This window comes from Diadema antillarum, unplaced genomic scaffold, assembly GCF_040938485.1.
Source record: "Diadema antillarum isolate AM-2024a unplaced genomic scaffold, OU_Dant_1.0 scf00000197, whole genome shotgun sequence".
In the NCBI taxonomy this organism is placed as follows: Eukaryota; Metazoa; Echinodermata; class Echinoidea; order Diadematoida; family Diadematidae; genus Diadema; species Diadema antillarum.
The window spans coordinates 839,583-862,717 of NW_027271086.1; the positions used below are offsets into that span (position 1 = coordinate 839,583).

General features: G+C 37.3%; 1 protein-coding gene and 1 pseudogene across 1 annotated transcript; both read right to left on the bottom strand.

Moving 5' to 3' along the window:
- Nucleotides 1-8,478: 8,478 nt before the first annotated feature.
- LOC139723676 (uncharacterized) lies at nucleotides 8,479-10,313 on the bottom strand (annotated as a pseudogene).
- Nucleotides 10,314-17,614: 7,301 nt separating this feature from the next.
- LOC139723677 (uncharacterized) lies at nucleotides 17,615-21,660 on the bottom strand. Its single transcript, XM_071634901.1, has 2 exons — nucleotides 21,529-21,660; nucleotides 17,615-19,474 (listed from the first exon to the last, which is right to left on the bottom strand). The coding sequence occupies exons 1-2, from the start codon at nucleotides 21,529-21,531 to the stop codon at nucleotides 17,615-17,617; spliced, it is 1,863 nt and encodes a 620-aa protein (XP_071491002.1). The 5' UTR covers nucleotides 21,532-21,660.
- Nucleotides 21,661-23,135: the final 1,475 nt, after the last annotated feature.

Consider the following 23,135-nt stretch of genomic DNA (forward strand, 5'->3'; position numbering starts at 1 on the left):
GAAAAGAAAATTGTTTATTTCCATGTACACTTTGCATTTCATATTGTGCAGGGGTATATGAGTGGCTTCCATTTTGAAGTTTTGTATTAAAAAGAATATAATGGATAAAGCCTAAAGACAATAAATTTTCTGTTTGTTTACTTCTTTGTTTGCTTGTTTTGCTATTGGCACTCATCAGATTTGCACTGCACATGCAAAACTTGATAAAAGCGTAGGTATGTGACTGAAAATTCGTCTTCTAATTCTATGCATATTTTTTGCCATTCATATAGTACATGAGTATAGGAGTGGCAGCCATTTTGAATTGAAAATAAGCTTGAAATGCTAAATGTACCTCTTAAAATGAAATTTTTCTTGCATGTGCAAGTAGAATTACACAAGGAACAAAAATTTTAAAAACTTTGATGGAATAATTGGTCATAAGATTGACATAACAGGGATTATCATGGCCAAATTAGCATATCTGGCGGCCATTTTGGATTTTTGCGTTTTGCCGAAAATGCTCAAGGTTACGCGAGTGGCATCAATCGGATTTGGAATCAGCACCCTCGAATTGACAAGAAACCATCAAAAAACATTGTATATATCAAAAAACAAGGTTAGGGGCACTTTCTATCGAGCCTAGCCTGGACTATTATAATGATCGCCGTTGATAAGGAATGATTTGCACCAAGAATAAAAGGGAAAGATAAGTTCTGTAGAAATTCGGTAGTGTTTTTCACTGATCCCGATTGCAAGGTTGCATTGAATAGTGCGGAGAAGAAGTGACTTTGCCTGATTGCTTTTATTCCCCCTTTCCCCCTCAATTTGATCGCACATACTGCCTCAAGCAAGTCGAAATATTAGATCGAATCATCACACATACATGTAGGCCTATTTTGCTCTTGCCTGTACCCCTACACCATAATTGATAACTAAAATTAAAGCAAGTTAAAGGGTTGTGTCCATTTAGAGACTTGTATCCAGGTCACCGTGTTAGAGACCAGCGTTTACAATCCACTCCAAGAATGGAGGTTATGACGGGCCATACAAACCATGAACACGAGAGGTAGTTCTCCCATTCACTTCTCTACTTCGAACAAATCAAATCGACAGGGGAGTTATGTCACTTGTCCTGGTAGTATTTACGCGTGCGCGCCTGTGATGCGATTGTCAAAGGAGTCGTTCTCCCCACTCAACTAGAAATGAGGATTAGTGTGTGTGTGTATGTGTGTGTGTGTGTGTGTGTGTGTGTGTGTGTGTTTAATTCACTGGATGGTAAGTCGAATATGATTTTATAGCTAGATTGAAGATTGAATTTTAACAAATTGTGATACTATTTCATTGGACTTGATTTGACTTCGTATCTAATTTGATTTAATCCGATTTGATTTGAGGTCGGTTCAGATTATTTCTTGTTGCTTTTATTGATCTAATCGTTATCACCATCACCATCAATAAACCGCACTTTAAGTCATCGCAAGAACATCGAGTACATTTTTATTTATATAAAAATATGATGTGCAACTAAGCGATGCACAAGTATTGAGAGCAGCTAAAGCACAATCATGTCTTCTTAGTGTGTTTGCGAAGGACAGTTCGATTTACGTATATGATTTGGTGACGGATATTTTTTTTCCATTTTTTACTATTATTATGACATTGCTAAATGTAGTGTTGGCACAATATTATTGTATTGTCAAACTACAACAAGCAAAATTGTCGGCCTTCGTCAGTTCAGAACAACCTTTCATTATAACATTGTGTTCTTTTCTCCTATTCAACACAATAAAGGACCAGTATTACAAAATAGAATTCAACATTTAGTTTGGCTTTTCCGCGGAAAAGGATATTAAGCCTCGATATTCTAGAGATATGTGATATCTCTCTTTCCGTTTTCCTCTCTTTCATACTTTAAAGTAGATTTCAAAATCTCACACAAAATCCTACCCAATCTGAACACATGCAAGTTTGGAACATAAACAGTAATCAATAATACATTTCCCACGCCCCCCCCCCCCCCACACACACACAAAACACACACACACACACACACACACACACACACACACACACACACACTCAGACATGGAAACAAATTCCTCAAACTGTATCAGTAACCTAATACAGTTCTGCCAGCACATACCAAAAAGCAACGCAGGGAAGCAGAAAGCTGTCAAACGATTGCAGGCATTAAAATATAATAAACATGCACGCAAATTATAATATGCAGAAGAATCAAAGAGGAGTCTAAGAGGACCGATACTTCAAGTTATTTGAGTATATATACATGCTTATAATATTAGCTTTACATCCGATGAAATGCTGAACCCTCAACTGTTTCCACAGAGAAGAGAGAGAGAGATCTTAGAGGGCAAAGAAGACTACAGATCATGCATAGAGCTAAACTATTCCATGGTATTTAAACAACACGGTAGATGGATGACCAGAATTCTACAAACATTGAACTTCTGGCTTTACCAAAAAAAAAAAAAACAGACTATATAGATGCGCAGCAAATGTAAACCATGTCATTATTGATTTTCAAGTATACCGGTACAGAGAAGTTCTCGTTTTACCATTATGTATTGACGGATACACTAATGTCATCATGTAAGCGTGTAGTACAGGACAATTCATTGTACAAGGATGCCCATATTATAATTTTGTACAAAGTTAACGCATTCATTTCATTCATTCATTCATTTGTTTTTCATTTCCAACAAAAACATATAGATATATTACAAAAATTGAATACAGTGCATAAATTTCATTATACAGAAAACTTGTAGGTATAGGAAAATGTTGGAAATGGGGAGGATGCTAAAAAGCTGAGCTTGTAGGCTGCATTCCCCCCACACGTAATACAAGAAATTATATGATCGATTGACTGATAAACATTGAAAATGGATGAAACAAAGAAACTAAGACATAAAGACCTATAACCTAACTTATCCGAAACAAAACCCTGAACAAATCCCTACACTAAGTCGCTGTCATGCCGGAAAAGAGAGGGGAAAACAAAGTAGTATGTGTGTGTGTGTGTGTGTGTGTGTGTGTGTGTGTATGAGAGAGAGAGAGGGGGGGGAGAAAACAGCTTAATGCGTGGAGTGAAGATAAGAGACAAAAAAAAAAGATAGAAGGACACGAGAGGTAGTGGATGGATAGAGCCGCTTAGCTGTAATTTCAACAGAATATAAGGTTGAATTTTACACTTCTTTGCAACCAATAAAGAATCAACAATTCTTATAACATTGTAACGTGTACTCCACTGTCTGGACTGCCTTCCTTTGTATACGGTGTGTACTAGCATGGTCTACGATACTAGCAATACTGCACACGGAGGTACCGTCGTTGAGGGCGTGTAGTATAAGGAGAGACCCTCCCCCCCCCCCCCCCCGGCAGTTTGTGGACTCGCGCGATGCGTGGACTGTCGCGCTCGAGAAGACTTCGCGCTACGATACCGCCAATGAGGGCGTATGAGAGAGTGAGAGAAAAAAAAAAGATTCCCGTATCTTTTTTTCGGGGGGTAGGTAGCAGTTTGTGGACAAGCGCGATGCGTGGACTGTCGCGATCGAGAAGACTTCGCGCTACCGCCAATGAGGGCGTATGAGAGAGTGAGAAAAAAAAAGTCCCGTATTGAGACTATGTAACGTGCTGTGAATAACAATACAATATCATATAGTGTGCTATACAAATAATACACAGGTGAGAGTGCGTTAGTGGAGAGGTAGCGCACTCGAGGGTATTTACAATTGTGAAACATGCACGAGGCGAAGCCGAGTGCATGTTGCACTACATTGTAAATACCCGAGAGTGAGCTGCATCTCCACTAACGTTACGAACTCAAACCTGTGTATTATTTGATGTATAAAATGGGTCGAAAACTAACAGCATTTTTCATGTACCTTTGTGGGTCAATACCAGTCATCTACATGTAGCACTCGCTCAAAAGTCAAGATGTCTGAAGATGTTCGTCCCAAACATTTACGCACGTCGCACTCGGAAATCCCGCACATATAAGTACTGTACGTATAAGAGTATACGTACGCGGTATACGCCACATGTTATGCACAAGAAAGGCCGGCTGGCAGCCCGAACTAGAAGTTGTTTACAGGATTGACAGCGCTTATAGTAGCGCGCGACGCACTTGTAACAACTGATTGAGTGTGCACTGCTAGTGTAAACATTGTGACGTCAGTGACTTTACGCTTTTTTGCACGGCCGTGCATGTTAGTAAGAAAATAATGCACGCACACGTGACTCATTTCAGCGCTTCCAATTGGCTACATTCTTGAACCCATTTTATAAAACATAATAGTATGATAATATGACCAAAACGTTTTCAAAGAAATTGAGATACATTCACATTTTTACGTTGTACATATGATTAAGATACAATTTTTGAAGTCATTTACATTATTCACGCTATGTCTACTTAGTGAATGGGTGATATTGGTATTGGAGTCCTACTAGGCCGATTTGATTATTCAATCATAGTCATTAATCAAACATAATTGATTCTCTGCTAGGAAAATCTATAACATGGTATTTCAGTATTCTCTTGGTGTTGTTCATAATACCTTCTTGCTCAACCTAAATAGGCACACCACACTACCAAAGACTCCGTACCGTAATCCGTAAAAACTATATGGATCATCACTATTGGTATTATCAATCAGTGATATAAGGGAAATTATGTGGAAAATGAAATACATACACTTAAAATAGGATTGGTTACCCATTTCAGGGGTAAGGTATGCGCGTCATTACAGTGATTACCTCAAACCGCTTCCTGCAATGAATATCAGCTTTTTTATTCATTCATTCATTCACTTTCCATTTCCAGCAGAAACATGTAAATATCTTACGGAAGTTGAATGCATAAATTATATCACAATGTATAATAAAAGAAATGTATAATTTTGCAAAATATCGAAACCGAAAATCGAATAATCAGCTTTCAACTGATTTCAGCTGATTTTCCCAAAATAATGCCGTATCATTAAGAGCACTGATATCGCAAAGAAATTGTTGCAAATGACTTTGTATTACTTTTTGAATGGTCAATCGCCCATAAAATATTTCATAAGTGCAGACATATCAATATGTGTAGGTACCGCACACGTGTAGCCCATTATTGCATGTAAATTTCATTTACATTGTTTTCTGTTCACTTAGTTCAAGTTGTTATACTTCATCTCCAACAAAATGAGAATACAATTAAAGGGTATACAAATAATGTCACGAAATCAGGACAACAATGTATTGAACATTATAACATGCAATAAAGACACATTTTGGGTTAACAGAGATACAAATAAATGCTATATCTTTACGGTAAGCTCCGAAACAAAGTTGTTGGAAATGGAGGGGACTGCTAAAAAGCAGATCTTGTAGTATGCAGTCCCCTCATTAAAAAAGAAAATCAAATTACAAGCCTAAAAACGGACTAGGCAATTTGCCTCAGAGACAGAATAAAAGACATAGTAGTACACACATATATGCACACACACACATACACACACACACAGACGCACATTAACAATCACGAGGCAGCTCTCTTGTAAAGGAAGAAAAAAATAATTAGATGGAAATATTAGTGAAGAAGGTAAGGCTTGGAGAGACTGAAATGGACAAGAAAAGGGAGAAGGGAAAGTAGGTGGTGGGTCATAACCAGGGCACGTGAGGCACAGAAGCTTGGGCTCGCTGAGGTACACGGAGTTATAAGATTAAACAGCATCAACAACCATTTTCAAAGTCAAAACTGACAAGAGAATAACTTATTGTGTTGTGTAGGAATTTCTTAAAAGTTCTTTAACTTTGAAGAAAAGGGTTAAAAATTCTTTTATACTATTATACTATACTTATTGTTTTGTGTAAGAATTTCTTTAAAGGTTCTTTAACTTTAAAGAAAAGGGATCAAAACTCACGGCTTCTTTTATACTATTGTTTTTCCCGGCCAATTTCGCACTTTTTTCAGTCCAATTCCTAATTGCTGCATTCAATTTAGCACAATTAAGCCTAGATGGCATGTTCGGTATTTCAATGGTATAATCTTTTCATTCAAATTCATTTTGGAGCATTCAAATTACCTTTAACATCATTCGAATCAGCACTATTTCAGTTCAAATTCGTAAGACAAGCACCATTTCGAAAATAGTTCATTCAATTTAGCATGATAAAGTCACGTGATCACGTATACGCTGCGCTCGTTCATTCGAATTCATTCTTGGGCATCCAATTTCGCATTTACTGCAGTCAATTTAGCAGACACGTTTATGCTTTCATTCTGTTTTTTTTTTTCATTTTCATTCATCATAGGTATTGTTTGCAAGCATCATAACATTTCATATTTTCGTATTAATTCTTTATTGTGATATTATGTTTGCAACAGTAATTTCAAAATTCAATGTATGTGTATGTGTCTAAAATGTTCGATAGCATTATTTTATTCACAGATACATTAATCTTAAGTTTGTTTTGACATTAATAGGGAGAAGGCGGTTTCAATTTACATCGTCATTATTTCTTTCATCTACAGGTTTCATTATTTTCATTTGGTGGGTGCTATATTGCGCTAATCATCATTAGGAATAAAGTTCTTGGATCAGCTCTAGCCATCAATTTGTCAAGGCTATTACCCTCAAATGCTTCTATGATTCTTTCCCTGTCTTTTTGAGAGATACGCCTGTATCTAACTCGTGCGGCCATGACTGGACATAAGAAAGTGAAGTGAATCTATGGTACTGGTGCATGTGTAGTTCTGATAACATGTATGAAAGAAGAGGGGCGTTACAGAACAACAAACTTGAGTTATTTATGATCAAAGATACTTTTACTCAACAACAGTGTGTGGATGTAACCAAAATTCACATTTAGATAAGTATAAATCACGGTTCTCACCTTTTCAAAATAGAAATAACATTACGCCAATTTGAATGAACATGTTTGGAATTTGACTGCCCATACGCGAAATTGAATAACTGAAATACCATTTTCCGCCAGTGCTGGCGAATTTGAATGACTGAAGAGCATGTGCCAATTTGAATGCCCGTTTTACGAATTCGAAAGACACATGTGCGAATTTCATTGATCGAAACGCTAAATTGAATGAACAAGTTGCAATTTTGAATGACAGAATGTGCAGTGACGAGGATTTTCGCCAAATTGAATGAACCTTTTATCAAATGGACTGACAAAAGTGCGAAATTTGCCGGGAAAACCTATATTATTAAGAGAATTTCAGAATTTTGGTCAAGAAGAAGAGAATAAAGATTTTGAAAGAATCGACGAAGTCAAAGGCAAATGATATTCATGGGATTGACGGGTCGAATATGCATGAACAGTTTCGTTTTCTATAAACATGGAATGAAATACAGAGGGGTGAGAATGGTTGATGAGATTGTACATTAATTGTTGTAATTGCAGACGGTACAAATCGTGGATTTCAAAATATAAATATCAGGAAATAAATCATCAGTATGACTTCCTCACGATTCGTTGCAAATGACACGAAGAACTTTTTTTCTGTTACATTAATATTCATTGTATAAGCAGAAAATGTGTTTCCCCATGCGGGTGTCCCATAGTTTAAGTAGGGTAATAACAAAGTAGGATATAACACGAAAAAAACATTTTTAAATACAAATCTAACTTTGTTTTTGACACCTATATTCCTTTAAATAATACGACATACAAAATCAATGTGTAAATTAAAGGTGACTTTGTTGTCATGAGTTAAACCTAGAAATTTGATAAAAGAGACTTCTTCTATGGTCGTGTCTTCCAGGAAGGTATTTCTCTGTAAATTTTCCAGGGAATTACCGAAAAACATATATCTGTTGCTTTTTTGTGGGTTGATGGACAGTTTGTTCGCTGTAATTCTTTGCAGCAATTTCATTAATTCAATAGTTTGAGTATCAATTAATCTATCAGGATCAGAATCAGATAAAAACACATGATAATATATGAATTACATGTATTACGTTGTGATCAATGGTATCAAAGGCCTTGGCGAGGTAAAGGAAGACACCAATAGTGTAATGAAATTCATCAATAGCTTTCGAGATTTTATCAAGAAAGGTAAGGATTGCATGAAATGTGCTACGTTGATGCCGAAAGCCAAATTGACAATCAGAAATAATTTTGTATCTAAAAACTTCAAAAGCCTGGTATAGATAATCTTTTCTGATAATTTCGAACAAGAAGTTAGCAGAGAGATTGGTATATACATGTAGTTGGAAACGTCTTCCCGTCCCCCTTTTTTGAGGACATGAATTACTTTGGAAACTTTGATAACCTCAGGGATAACACCATACTTATGGACAAATTAAAGACATGTGCCAGTGGATCGACAATAAGCATAATCTATAGTACTTTTTGAATGAACATTATCAATAGAGTCATGTCCAGCACTTAGAATATCCCACCAAAGAATCCACTTTTTTTCTGCATTGTTTCTACAGAACAAAATAATGTCGAGTATGACAGCTCACATTAAATTGCATCAAATATGTAGAGTCTATCTGTAGTGCAGAAAGCTATCTCACCGTTCTCAAACTCTTGGAGGTAGTACCAAACTCTTTCTGGTTTTTGTATTTTGAAATCAGTGATGAGATTGCACATGTGTTTCAAATCTCTCGTGTATCGATCGATACTCAAGAGACCCTTCTCCTGCTTTACCCAGGCTACAATGACTGTATCGTCTCCGCAAGCAGCTGGGTAGGCAGACATGCCATCCTTCTTCAAGACACTCCCAATCACCCCTCTACCATCATAGCACACGACAGCTGATAAATCTGTGTCAGGTTCCCCGTGGTGTGAAAGGAGAATACTTGCGCAGGTGTATATCCAAACCATATTTCCCTGACTGCCTTACCACCCTGTGGGGTAAATACTTGGATCGTTTTGGGCTTCCTATAACTCTTATAGATATTATCATCTTTATCCACAGTGAGACTACCATAACCTCCTTTATCGAAACACATCGTCTCGAATGTGACGTCAAGTATCTTCCATTGGGTAGTGTGTAGTGATATCTCGTTTGCACTACAGACAACACTTCGGCCATCAGACAGAAAATCAATGCAACTGACACCGACATTCTCCAGCCCCGTCTGCTGTAAATCTCCATTAGGGGAGTAGAGATAAATTCCACCGAAACGGGATCCCACCGCCATCTTACCGTCTGGTGCACAAGTGATGCAATTCATGCTGTCTTTTCGAAGGAGCTCTACGTCTGCTTTGACATTCCACGTGTAACCTTCCAGCTCTCCGAGACAAAGTTCATTGGCCTTCACGTATTTACTAAATGAAATCTTTTGAGCTCGTTCTGTCACATCCCTTGGTGATTGGTCATCAGGATCATCTCGTTCAAGAAAGCTTTTCAAATTCTCGCACATCGTGTTGTGTGCAAACAAGGCATTTTTCTCTAGTGGTACCTTCATACCATTGGTTACCAGCTCTTCCATAGCGTTTGTATGACGAATTGTTTGGCGACTCTCTTCCTCCATGACTTTTAATTCCTTCTCGATTTTTTCAGACCATCGTTGCACTTGGCGTTTCAGCGCTTCTCTTCTGGCTGACAATAGCTGCATGTATTCGTCGTACGTCTTGTCGATGTCATCATTGAGCTTTCTCAGCCTGTTTGCTATTTCACTGCGCTGTGTCTCTATGAAATCGATATGATTTTGAATGGTTGTTTTCTTTAATTTTGCCCTTTCTTGTAACTCCCTGATGTTTTTCATCAATTTCTCCTCATGGATAGCTGCCTCTTCGATCTGATGCCCTGCCTGTAAGTGCCCTAGCATCCCGCATCTTAAGCAGACGTATTCCCGACATCCGGTACAGAAACACTCCTCATCATCGTTAGGATGTTTCTTACATTTCCGTCTCCTTTTAAGTGGAACTTTTCCCGAGAGCACCTCGCTCATGGGCACCTTTTTGTGGTTGGAGAACGGTTTCCAAGAAGAGTGGTCTGTCTCACACGATTGGCACATATATTTCCCACAGTCCTGACAGTAGGACACGGCTGGTGACTTTTCGTCCATTTCACAAGCTGTGCATCTTGGACTCTTGGTTTTCACTTCGTCCACCATAGAACTCAAGGGTACGTTTGTCTGTAACTTACTCACATCTCCACTGGGTAGGGGCGTTTCTTTCCTGCATATAGGGCATGATATAGTTTGTTTAGCGGACTGAGCTTCAAAGATACGTTGTAGACAGTCTTTGCAGAAAATGTGAGAACACGGCAGGGATCTAGGTTGGTTGAAAAGTGTCAGACAGATGGGACACTCCAAATTCTGACTGCTGATTTGATGAAACGTTGCCATGGTGTCTCTCTGTGACTGAAGCAGAAGAAAAACATAACGGTAAACCCATCAACAAGTGACCTACGTTATAGCTGCATAGATTGCATTTACCAAGTAAAAGATTAACAGTTCATGCAAAATATGGTGTCAGAATTTATACATTTTTATATACTAATAAACCACAATTTAGCAGAATTGTGTGAATTTATTTTTTCATGTAAAGTTATGAAAAGGAACTGATTGATCAGGTCACCCTTAAAAAGGGAAGTACTAGAAAGAAGTCTGGCCTGTGCCAAGTTCTACTCATGTCTCCTAATCTCCCTACCTCTTATCTCTTTTCAACAACGTGTGATAAAATCGCTATAAACGTGAATATAATTTCCCTCCGAGACAATGATTGAAACAGCATTATCATATAAACAGGCTATGTTATACACTGCAGCTTACCTCTATTGGTAAACATGATAGCCAAACCAGCAAAATCATAGCAGAAACATAAACCAGAGAAAAATTGAGAATCAAATACCAGTACAGTAATTTTATAGGAATCTTTCATTATAGGCACAATTAACATACATGTGTGGATATAGTTTCCTATTCACTGCTATCGCTTACCAAGTGTGCTGTTGTGCTTCCGGGTTCAATATTGCTGATTTCTGCCTGGCTCAAAAGTACATCCAGGAATGGTTTCACAGTCTCTATTTCTGTTCAGCCAGTAGGAAGGTGCGAACACCTATTAGACTGAACGTAGTCTAATTTTTAAGATCCCAACATAAACTATCAAGAGTTTGTTTACAGACAGATACACTATGTAGCCCTATCAAAATGGCCGGGCGATCCATGAATGTACACGTATATCAGGCGAATGTCTGTATTCTTCGTGACCTTTTGACTTTGACACATTTTTTGTAGTTCTGTAGAAGCGGGTTTTCCCCACGTTTGTTTGCTGTTATAGAATTATCACAAGAATGATGATGCTATGGAGAAATCTAAACCTTATTATTTGTTTATACACATATAATTGTGTCATTTCACTCAATATCGTATATGGTGTGAACGGGGACATTAACGTTCTGTGTGACGGGGGATGCGGGGGACGATTATATAGTGGAGAATAATAAATTGGACATGTCTCAAGATACGCCTAGTTCATGCATCATTGCAAGCAGATAAAAGTATATTTGAGATCGAGCCGTGTTAACGAGTAGTGGGTGAAAATGAAGAGGTAAACCTGATTGAGACCTATATACTCTATGATATATTTCGCCCTCTTCGTATATCCAAATTGAGACATTGTCAAATGAAATCCTCTGAACCTTTTTACAAACTTTCCGGATATCTTAACTTTAACTTACCTTTATGGTCCAGAGTACATTTTAGATATCCCTGCAATTATTTCTGTCCAATACAATTTACCAGGTACATTGTATATACATCTCCCTAGAAGAATATATGTATCTAATTTAGCCAGTAGCAGCTGTGTTTTGAGGTTCATACATATGTGGTCATTTATGCGTAACGAAAATGAATAAGAAATCAAATGAGCTCATTGGTCCGAATTCACGAAGGTGGTACAAATGAAACCATGGTTTAAACCATGGACAAAAACCATGGAGCACGTGTGCCGCACGGAATATTTCGTCGACAAAATTACCATTTCGTTAAAGAAATTTTCATTTCGTGGACGAAATGATCATTTTAGTTACAAAATGTTGTCATTTCGTTATGAAATAATCATTAATTCATCTACGAAATGACTGATTCTGTAACGAAATATTCCATGCGACACTTGGCGCTCCATGGTTTTTTTTTTCTATGGTTTAAACCATAGTTTCATTTGTACTACCTCCGTGAAGTCGGGCCTCGTGTACTGTTTTGTGTGAACGTGTGTGTATATGCATAAGCCTGTGAGAAAGAGTGAATAAAGAGCGAAAGGATGTGTGTATGATTAACAGTATTAAGAACCCCGGTGTAGTAATTGATAGCTACCGGCATTATACTTAAAACCTTTCATTCATTTATCCAACTCCTTCTCTTTAAATTAAAGTGGTGTGACCTTTTTTTTTTAACAAGACATTTTCCACAATGTGTGGGGTTTTTTTTTGCGATGAAATAAATTTAAAAAACCAGAAATGACACCCATTAGTAACGACGTTGCTGTTGAAATGAAGACTTGGTAATAAGTGCGACATACTTGGATTTCTTGTTGAAAATTTGTCCCAAGAGACATCCAGTATGTCTATATTTATCTCCTATGGACGTAACATGCCATTTACAAAAACTAAGCAAATTTTCCACTTAGATTATCTATAATAACTGATATTATTCTTTGCAAATAAAAATCACCGGCAATCAATCATTATCATGATTCCAGTTATCCTTCCTACTTACTGAATTTCCATTATTATGTCAAAGAGAATAACTAAACAACGTACTGAGTACAATACAATCATAAAAGTGGGCTTGAATAGACCAATCTCCCACCAACCGTCACACGAAACTCGATCCCCTCAAGAGTCTCTACCTCCTTATGCGGTCCAGGGCGTGTCAAAACGTGAACCAGGATGCATCACAAAGACATTTGTATTTAAGCAGCCATACATCCTCAGATGGAGGGAATCGTCAAACTTCTCTGTAATAATGTTCAAGAAATCGTAGCCATTACAATGATTGCCGTTGATAAGGAATGATTTGCATGAAGAATAAAAGGGGGATAATAAGTTCTTTAGAAATTCTACTCTGATCCCGGTTGCATGATGACTTAGCTTTAAAGAGTGCAAAGACTGCCAGCACGCATCAAAAAGCAACGCAGGGAAGAAGAAAGCTGTCAAACGATTGCAGGCATTAAACAATGATAAACACGCAAATTATTCAATTCAATTCAATTCAATTCATTTATTTTTCATTCTTCTTTTTCCAACAAAACATAACGCATAATATATTTGGAATTACATCATAAACATAAACATTCGACTTTGTAAAAGATAAATGATACAAATAAACAAAAGAATGCATACTGGCAAAAAAGTACAAAGTTATGCTTCAGTTGAGAAAAAAAAAAGAACTGAGAGGTCCACTAAAAAGCAAGCTTGTATGTTGTGAACCACTCAAAAAATGAACAAACTTATGAATAACGTGTACTTATTTACAAATACTTATCACAGATATAATTTACGACAGAACGGAACAAGACAGGAGAAATACAAAAGACATGACACGACTTGACAAAAAAGACGGAAAGAATGGGGAGAGAGAAAGCAAACGAAAAAAAAAAGAGACAGAGAATAAGAGAATGCCTACACGCTGAACTAGGGAAATGGAACAGGGGGTGATTGAGAATGTGCTTCAGAGGGCTGGTACTGCATGCAGAAGAACCAAAGAGGAGTCTAAAAGGACCGATACTTCAAGTTATTTAAGTATATGCTTATAATATGATTAGATTTACATCCGGTGAAATGCTGAACCCTCAACTGTTTAAACAGAGAAGATATATATATAATCTTAGAGGGCAAAGAAGACTACATTATAATAGTATGATTATGCATGGAGCTAAAGTATTCTATGGTATTTAAAGCAACCCCTGTAGATGGATGAACAGAATTCTACAAAGATTAAACTTCTGGTTACTATATGTATACAAACAAAGAAACAAACAAAAATAAAGATGCGCTGCAAATGTAAATTATGTCATCATTGATTTCAATGGAAATACAGTACCGGTACACAGAAGTTCTCGTTTTACCAATTTGTAGTTGCCGATACGCTGATATCATCAGCAAAGCGTGTAGTACACAGGTACAGGATTATACAAGAATTCCTATAAATTATTATTTTGAACAAAGCGCATTTTAACGTGCTGTGAATGACTATACAATATCATATTGTGTGTAACATAAAAGTATATGATGACATGACCCAGATATTTAAAAAAATATTGAGATGCATTCACATTTTTACGTTTCACATATGATAAAGATACAATGTTTGAAGTCATTTACGTTTTTCACGCTATGTCTACTAAGTGAATGGGTGAAATTGGTGTTGGAGTCCTAAACGGCCGATTTGATTATTCAATCATGGTCAGTAATCAAACATAGTTGGATTCTCTGCTAGGAATATCTATAACGTGGTATTTCAGTGAACTTTAATTCTCTTGGTGTTGTTTATAATACCTTATCAAGTGAAAAACTTAGTTTATCAAGCAAAAACTAGGTTTATCGAAAAACTCTGTTTATCGAGCGAAAAAACTTCGTTTGTCGTGATAAACTCAGTTTTTTCACTCGATAAGCAGAGTTTCCCTCGAAAAACTGAGTTTATCGACTGATAAACAACGGGTTTTTTCGGCTATAAACTGAGTTTATCGGTCGAGAAACTCAGTTTATCGGAATTATTGGGCATATAGCGCACCATCTACACACCTCACTATACCAAAGACTCAGTACCGTAAACACCGGATCTCCGTTGCAACAAATTGGATAACGTCAGTGGTTTAATACGCTATTTTTTTACTCCAAATTTACCACCGTGAGAAGAATTTTACACCCATTAAAAAGAAAGGAACATTAAATAATTAATACGAGTATGAAAATACAGATGACAGAGGGAGAGAGTGAGAGACAGACAGACAGACAGACAGACAGACACCACAGGAAAAGAGGTATAAATGTTACTCGTGTATTACACGCGCTCGTGAGCTATAGATTACGAACTGGCTTATGTGATGGACGCCTTCCAAGTCATGTCGTTTCGCCTCTGTGATACACATTTTATAATTCGTATCTATATGTCATCACGGCATAGTAACGCATAAATCATGCATCATAAATAGATAAACGAAGGAAGTACCACATCTAGTCGCTATTTTGACATAAAAAATGATAACATTTCAAATATATATACATGATATATAGATCATCACTATTGGTATTGTCAATCAGTGATATAATTATGAGATGAGTTTTGTATGTGGAAATAAAACCATACACTTAAGATAGGATCAGTTACCCATTTCAGGAGGAAGGTATGCGCGTCATTACAGTGATTCCCTCATTGGTACCTGTAACGAATATAAGCTATTTCATTTATTTATTTATTTATTTATTCATTCATTCATTTTCCATTTCCTGCAGAAACATATAAATATCTTACAGAAGTTGAATGCATAAATTTCATCACAATGTATAATAAAAGAAGTGAATAAGTTTGCAAGATATTGAAATCGAAAATTGAATATTAGCTTTCAATGGCTTTCAGCTGATTTTTCCCAAAAATAATGTCATATCATTGAGAGCACTGATATCGCAAATCAGTTGTTTCAAATGACTTTGTTTTACTTTTTGAATGATCAATCGCCCAAAGAATATTTCATAAGTGTATAGGAATATATGTGTAGGCACCGCACACGTGTAGCCCATTATTGCATGTAAATTTCATTTATATTGTTTCCCTGTTCACTTAGCTCAAGTTGTCATATATCATCTCCAACAAATTGAGATTACAATGTAACAATGAACATAATAACATGTAATAAACACATAGTTTTTGGTCAACAGAGATAGAAATAAATGCTATATCTTTATGGAAAACTCCGAAACAAAGTTGTTGGGAATGGAGGGGACTGCTAAAAAGCAGAGCTTGTAGTATGCAGTCCCCTCATTTAAAAAAAAAAAAATACAAAGCCTAAAAAACGGACTTGGCAATTTACCTTACAGATAAAATAAAAGACTGAGTAATACACACATATATGCGCACACACACACACACACACACACACACAGACGCACATTAACAATCACCAGGCAGCTCTACAATATTGTAAAGGAAGCAAAAATAATAATCAAATAAAAATATTAGTGAAGAAGGTATAGCTTGAAGATACTGAAGTGGACAAGAAAAGGGAGAGGGAAAAGAGGTGGTGGGTCATAACCAGGGCACGTGAGGCACAGAAGCTTCGGCTCGCTGAGAGAGTTATAAGATTATAGACAGCATCAACAATTTTGAAAGTCAAAACTGACAAGAGAATGTATTGAGTTGTGTAAAAAATTCGTTAAAAGTTCTTTACCTTTAAAGAAAAAGGATTAAATCTTACGACTTCTTTTATACTATTATCAAGAGAATTTCAGAATTTTGTTCCAGAAGAAGAAAATAAAGATTTTGCAAGAACCGTCCTGGTCAAAGGCAAATGATATTCTTGGGATTGGCGGGTCGGATATGCATGGAATGAAATACAGAGGGGAAAGAATGACTGGTGAGTTTGTTCACTAATTGTTATAGTTGCAAAGGGTATAAATCATGGGTTTACATAATATCATTTTCATGAAATAAATAATCAGCATGACTTCTCCGAGATTCGTTACAAATGTTAAGAAGAGGTTTTTTTTCTGCAATAATAATTTTCTTTCTATAAGTACAAAATATGTTTCCTCATGCGAGTATCCCATAATTTAAGTAAGGTAGTAACAACGTAGGGTAAAACATCAAAGGATTCTTTTTTTTTTGTGGAGAAAAAATCTAATTTTGTTTATGACGCCTATATTCCTGAGAAAAAAATGCGACATATAGAATCAATGTGTAAATTAAAGGTGAGGTTGTTGTCAAGAATCAAACCAAGAAATTTGATAGAAGAGACTTCTTCTATGGTCGTGTCTTCAAGGGAGATATTTCTCGGTAAATTTTCCAGGCAATACTGAAAAATATAAAACTATATTTGTTGCTTTTTTGTGGGTAGACGGACAGTTTGTTTTGCTGTAATCCATTGCAGTAATTTCATTTATTCAATATTTCAAGTATCAATTAATCTATCAGGATCAGAATCATATAAAAACACACGATAATTCATGAAGAAGTACGTTTTGGTCGATAGTATCAAAGGGCTTGGAGAGGTCCAGGAAGACACCAATAGCAAAATGAAATTTATCAATAGCTTTTGAGACTTTATCAAGAAAGGTAAAGATTGCATGAGATGTGCTATGTTTTTGCCGAAAGCCAAATTGATAATCAGAAATAATTTTGTATCTAAAAACTTCAAAATTTCGAGACAGAAGTTAGCAAAGATATTGGTCTATAGTTGGAAACATCTTCCCGTTCACCCGTTTTTTGAGGACAGGAATTACGTTGGAAACTTTCGTAACCTCAGGGACAACACCATTACTTATGGACAAATTAAAGACAGGCACAAGTGGATCGACAATATAATCTATAGTACTTTTTAAAAGAACATTCAATAGAGTCATGCCCAGCACTTTAGATTATTACACCAAAGAATCCACTTTTTTCTGCATTGTTGCTGCAAAACACAATAATGTCGAGTATGACAGATCACATTAAATTGCATCAAATATGTAGAATCTATCTGTAGTGGAGAAAGCTATCTCACCACTCTCGAACTCTTGGAGATAGTACCAAACTCTTTCTGGTCTTTGTATTTTAAAATCAGTGATGAGATTGCACACATGGTTCAAATCTCTCGTGTATCGATCGATACTTACGAGACCTTTCTCGTGCTTCACCCAGGCTATGATGACCGAATCATCTCGACAAACGACTGACCAGGCAAACATGCCCTCCTTCTTTAAGACATTCTCAGTCTTTCCCGTACCATCAAGACACAAGACAGTTGTTGCATCTGTCAGTATCAGGCTCTCTATTGTATGAAAAAAGAATAATTGCCTAGGCGTATATCCATTACATGTTATTTCCCTGACTGCCTTACCACCTTGTGGGGTAAACACCTGGATTTTCATGGGTTTTCTGTAACCCACGTATATATCATCGCTTCTATCCACAGTGAGACCACCAAAACCTCCTTCATCGAAGCTCATCGTCTCGAATGTGACATTGAACTTCTCCCACTGTGGAGAGTATAGGGACATCCTGTTTTTTGTATCATAAACAACACTTCGGCCATCGGACAAAAATCCAATTTTACTGACACTGACGTCCTCCAACTCCGTCTGCTGTAAATCTCCATCAGGGGAGTAGAGATAGATTCCGCCGAAACGGGATCCCACCGCCATCTTACCGTCTGGTGCAAGAGTGATGCAATTCATGCTGTCTTTGCCGGGGAGCTCTACGTCTGCTTTGACATCCCACGTGTAACCTTTCAGTTCTCCAAGTCGAAGTTCCTTGACCTTCACCTGTTTACGAAATGAAATTTTCTGAGCTTGTTCTGCCACACCTCTCGGTGATTGGTCGTCTGGATCATCTCGTCCAAGAATGCTTTCCAAATTCTCACACAGCGTGTCGTGTGCCAACAAGGCGTCTTTCTCTAGTGGTACCTTCACGCCATTACTCACCAGCTCTTCCATAGCGTTCATATGACGAATTGTTTGGCGACTCTCTTCCTCCATGACTTGTAATTCCTTCTCGAACTTTTCAGACCAACTTTGTACTTGGCATTTCAGGGCTTCTCTTCTGGCTGACAACTGCTGTATGTATTCGTCGTACGTCTCGTCGATGTCATCATTGAGCTTTTTCAGCCTGTTTGCTATTTCACTGCTCTGTGTCTCTATGAAATGGATATGATTTTCAATATTTGTTTTCTTTGATTTTGCCCTTTCTTGTAACTCCCTGATGTTATTCATTAATTTCTCCTCATGGATAGCTGCCTCTTCGATCTGATGCCCTGCCTGTAAGTGTCCTAGCATCCCGCATCTTAAGCAGACGTATTCCCGACATCCGGTACAGAAACACTCCTCATCGTCGTTAGGATGTGTCTTACATTTCCGTCTCCTTTTAAGTGGAACTTTTCCCGAGAGCACCTCGCTCATGGGCACCTTTTTGTGGTTGGAGAACGGTTTCCAAGAAGAGTGGTCTGTCTCACACGATTTGCACATATACTTCCCACAGTCCTGACAGTAGGACACAGCGGGCGGCTTTTCGTCCATCTCACAAGTTGTGCATGTCGGACTCTTGGTTTTCACTTCGTCCACCATAGAACTCAAGGGTACGTTTGTCTGTAGCTTATTCACATCTCCACTGGGTAGGGGCGTTTCTTTCCTGCATATAGGGCATGTTATACTTTGTTTGGTGGGCTGAGCTTGAAAGATGCGTTGCAGACAGTCTTTGCAGAAGATGTGAGAGCACGTCAGTGATCTAGGTTGGTTGAAAAGTGTCAGACAGATGAGACACTCCAAATTCTGACTGCTGATTTGATGAAACGTTGCCATGGTGTCTCTCTGTGACTGAAGCAAAAGAAAAACATAGCGGTAAACCCATCAACAAGTGGCCTATTTAATAGCTGCCTACATGAAGTTAGCATTTACCAAGTAAAAGAGCAAAAGTTCATGCCAAATATGATGTGAGAAATCATGCGTTCTTAGAATCGAACGAAGTTATGAGCCACAATTTAACAGACATGTGTGAATTTATTTTTTCATGTTAACTTATTGTGCTTTATAATCAGGCTCAATAAGCTGGTTAATTGATCTATGGTGGTTTATTTGACTGGAGGAGTTGTGTGATGAGACATCGGATGGTGCAACTAAGAATTAAAACAGGTATTACTTGTTGATACCCTCATTGAGTATTAGTAAAATAAGGAAGAGCTGCATTCCGATGCACTTACAAAACTATGATTGGGAGATTTGAGCAGGTACTGGCAACATTACTCTTCTAATCGTGACCCTGCACAGTTTTAGTAACGAGAATCTCTACCAGCGACGTCGTATGCAAAATATTCTCATGTAAAAAGATTACATGAATGAAAATTTGAGAGAAATCAGAGATAATGTTATTCAGTAAACGTTTGTCTGTTTGGCTGTTTTGTTTGTCATGCAACAAGGTGTTAAAGTTTCATTTCAAATAGAATATCTGCATCCTTAAGAGATTGTTTTAAATGTCATTTCAATCTAATTTCTCATTTGCGTGCACATATTACTACTGGCATACAATTTCTTGGGACTGGGAGACAAGAACTTTACCTATTTACCTCAAACCTCAAAAGCAGAGTAACGCCCAAAGAAAATATTTCCTCTCGGGATTAGATTATCTCACCCTACGTTTTCCTCAGGAAGAAACAAAACCGGTAGCACTATTTCTAGGAAAACACAGCCTCCGATGGAAAAGAATTTCTCTCGAAATGATGCAAGAAAGTAATGGATAAAAGTAAATGAGTAAGAAGGATTCCATCAGCCCTTTCAGAGTCACTGTTGATTCGATGTCCTTTAAAGTTTGTCCCGAAGGTTTATGCATACCTAAAATTAATCTAGTTTGCAGGGAAATTCTCTTGCAGACTATTATTGGAAAAATTTGGATGCCACGATTTGCTTCCATCCGATACCTTTTTCAGCCATATTTGAACACGGGGTGCGACCTTGTGAGAACTTTGATTGGATGTTTTCATTGATAAATACGTTCGATAGCACCATTTCATTAAATTTCTTTAACCACAATTTCGGATGAAAGCCCCCCTCCCCCCCCCCCCCCACAAAAAAGACAACCAACCAAACAAACAAACAAACAAACAAACAAAATCAAATAAACAATGAAAAAAAAAATAAGAGAAACAACTGTGACAGAGCATCTAACACCCCGGCGCCTTCTTTCATTAACAACCCTCCTTCCTGATCTTTCGATTAAAGCGAATGCTAAATTTTCGTTTTTAAGTCATACAATCTGAAAGTCGATCTAGCCGTCCTATGAGAGGCTGTATTGCGTCAAAGTTCAATTGAGGGAAGGGATTAAATGTGTCTATACAGCTTCTATGTGGACCAATTAGCTGCATCATAACGCGAGCACTATATGAGCAATTCTGTCTTTCATCTACAGACACTGTCATGATCGAGTTCCAAATATTATAGGACCTCTCTCGTGTATTTCATTTTTTTAAGTTATGAATGGAAATATTTAAACAGGCCACCCTCAATACAATAAAAGGGAAAGTACCATAAAGAAGGCTGACCCGTGACGAGTTCAATACTCATGTCTCCTAATCTCCCTACCTCTTATCTCTTTTCACTACTGTGTGATAAAATCGCTAGACGTGAATAAAATTCCCTTTGAGACAATGATTGAAACAGCATTATCGTAACAGGCTATGCCATGCACTGCAGCTTACCTGTTTCGTGTATTGGTAAACATGATAGCCAAACCAGCAAAATCATAGCAGAAATGTAAACCAGAGAAATATGGAGAATCAAATACAAGTACATCATTTCTATGGGAATCTTTTATAGGTACAAATAACATGCATGTGTGGATATCGTTTCCTATACACTATACACTGCTATATGCTTACCATTGCAAGTGTGCTGTACTTCCGGGTTCAATATTGCTGATTTCTGCCTGGCTCCAAAGTACATCCAGGAATAGATTCACAATCTCTATTTCTGCTCAGCCAGTAGGAAGGTGCGAACACCTATTAGACTGAATATGGTCTAACTTTTAAGATCCCAACAAACTATCAAGAGTTTGTTTACAGACAGATACTAGTAGCTGCACTATGTAGCCCTATCAAAATGGCGGGGCGATCCAGAATGTACACGTATATCATGCGAATGTCAGCATTCTTCATGACCTTTTGACTTTGACACATTTATAATTCCATATAGAAGCGGGTTTTCCCCACATTTTGCGTCTACCTTAAAATCACAGCGCCACAATGAAATTTAGCCGTGTACAGAGAGTTGTTCGTGCAACATTGAGCTCAGATATAAATTATTCTCTCAAAAGAGAAAGATATCAACAAAATTATAATGTTGTTATATGTTAATGAGTCACTTCAACGATAGTCTGAGGAAAATTTTAGATGACTAGGTAAATATTTCTAAAATAGCGTCATGTACTAGTATCCTTTTCTTGTATAGTAATAGCAAAGTTTGTTTGTTGTTATGGAATTATCATAAAGTAGATGCTATGCAGAAAACTAAACCTCACTATTGTTACTTCTGTTGTAGGCATATGATTGTTTCATTACACTCAATATCGTAATGATGTGAACGGGGACATCTGAACGTTCTGTGTGATGGGAGGGGAAATCTTTGTAGCCAGATAAAAGTGTAGAAGTATTTCAGATCGAGCCGTGTAAAGGGATTGTGGGGTCAAAATGAATAGATAAAATTTTAAACCGTTACTCCACGATAGATTTCACCATCTTGGAAACAGGTATATCCAACGTGACACATTTTCATATGAAATCACCTGAACCTCTCCACAATCTTTCCTGATATAACTTACCTTCATCCTTAACTGTCCAGAGTACATTTTTGATATCCCTGCAATTATTTCTGTAAAATACAATTACCAGGTACATTGTGTATATCTCCCTCGAAGAATCTCATTCGCAGGTAGCAGCTGTGTTTTAAGGCTATTGCGTACGTTTGTGATCACTGGTGCGCAGCGAAAATAAATAAGAACTCAACTGAACTTAATCAGATGGTGTACCAATTTTGTGTGAACGTGTGTGTGCATAAGCCTGTGCGAAAGAGTGGGTGACAGTGACAAGAGCAAAGGGTGTGTGTATGATTAACACTAATAATAGCCCCGGTGTCGTTACGGATAGTTACCGGTATGATAATTAAAACCTCCATTCATTTATCCAAGTCCTTCTCTTTAAATTAAGGTGGTCTGACTTGTTTAGGGAAAAAAAGACAGGTCCCACAATGGATTTTTTTTTCTTTGCGGGTAAATGAATTAAGAAAAAAAAAATCACATCTATTGATGACGACATTGCTGTTGAAATAAAGACTTAGTTATAAGTGCGACATGCTTGGATTTCTTGGGGAAAATTTGTCCCAAAGAGAAATCCATTATGTCTATAATTATCTGCTATCTTGAAAGTAACATGCCATTTACAAAAACTAACCCAATTTTGCACTTGGATTACCTATTATAACTGACGATATT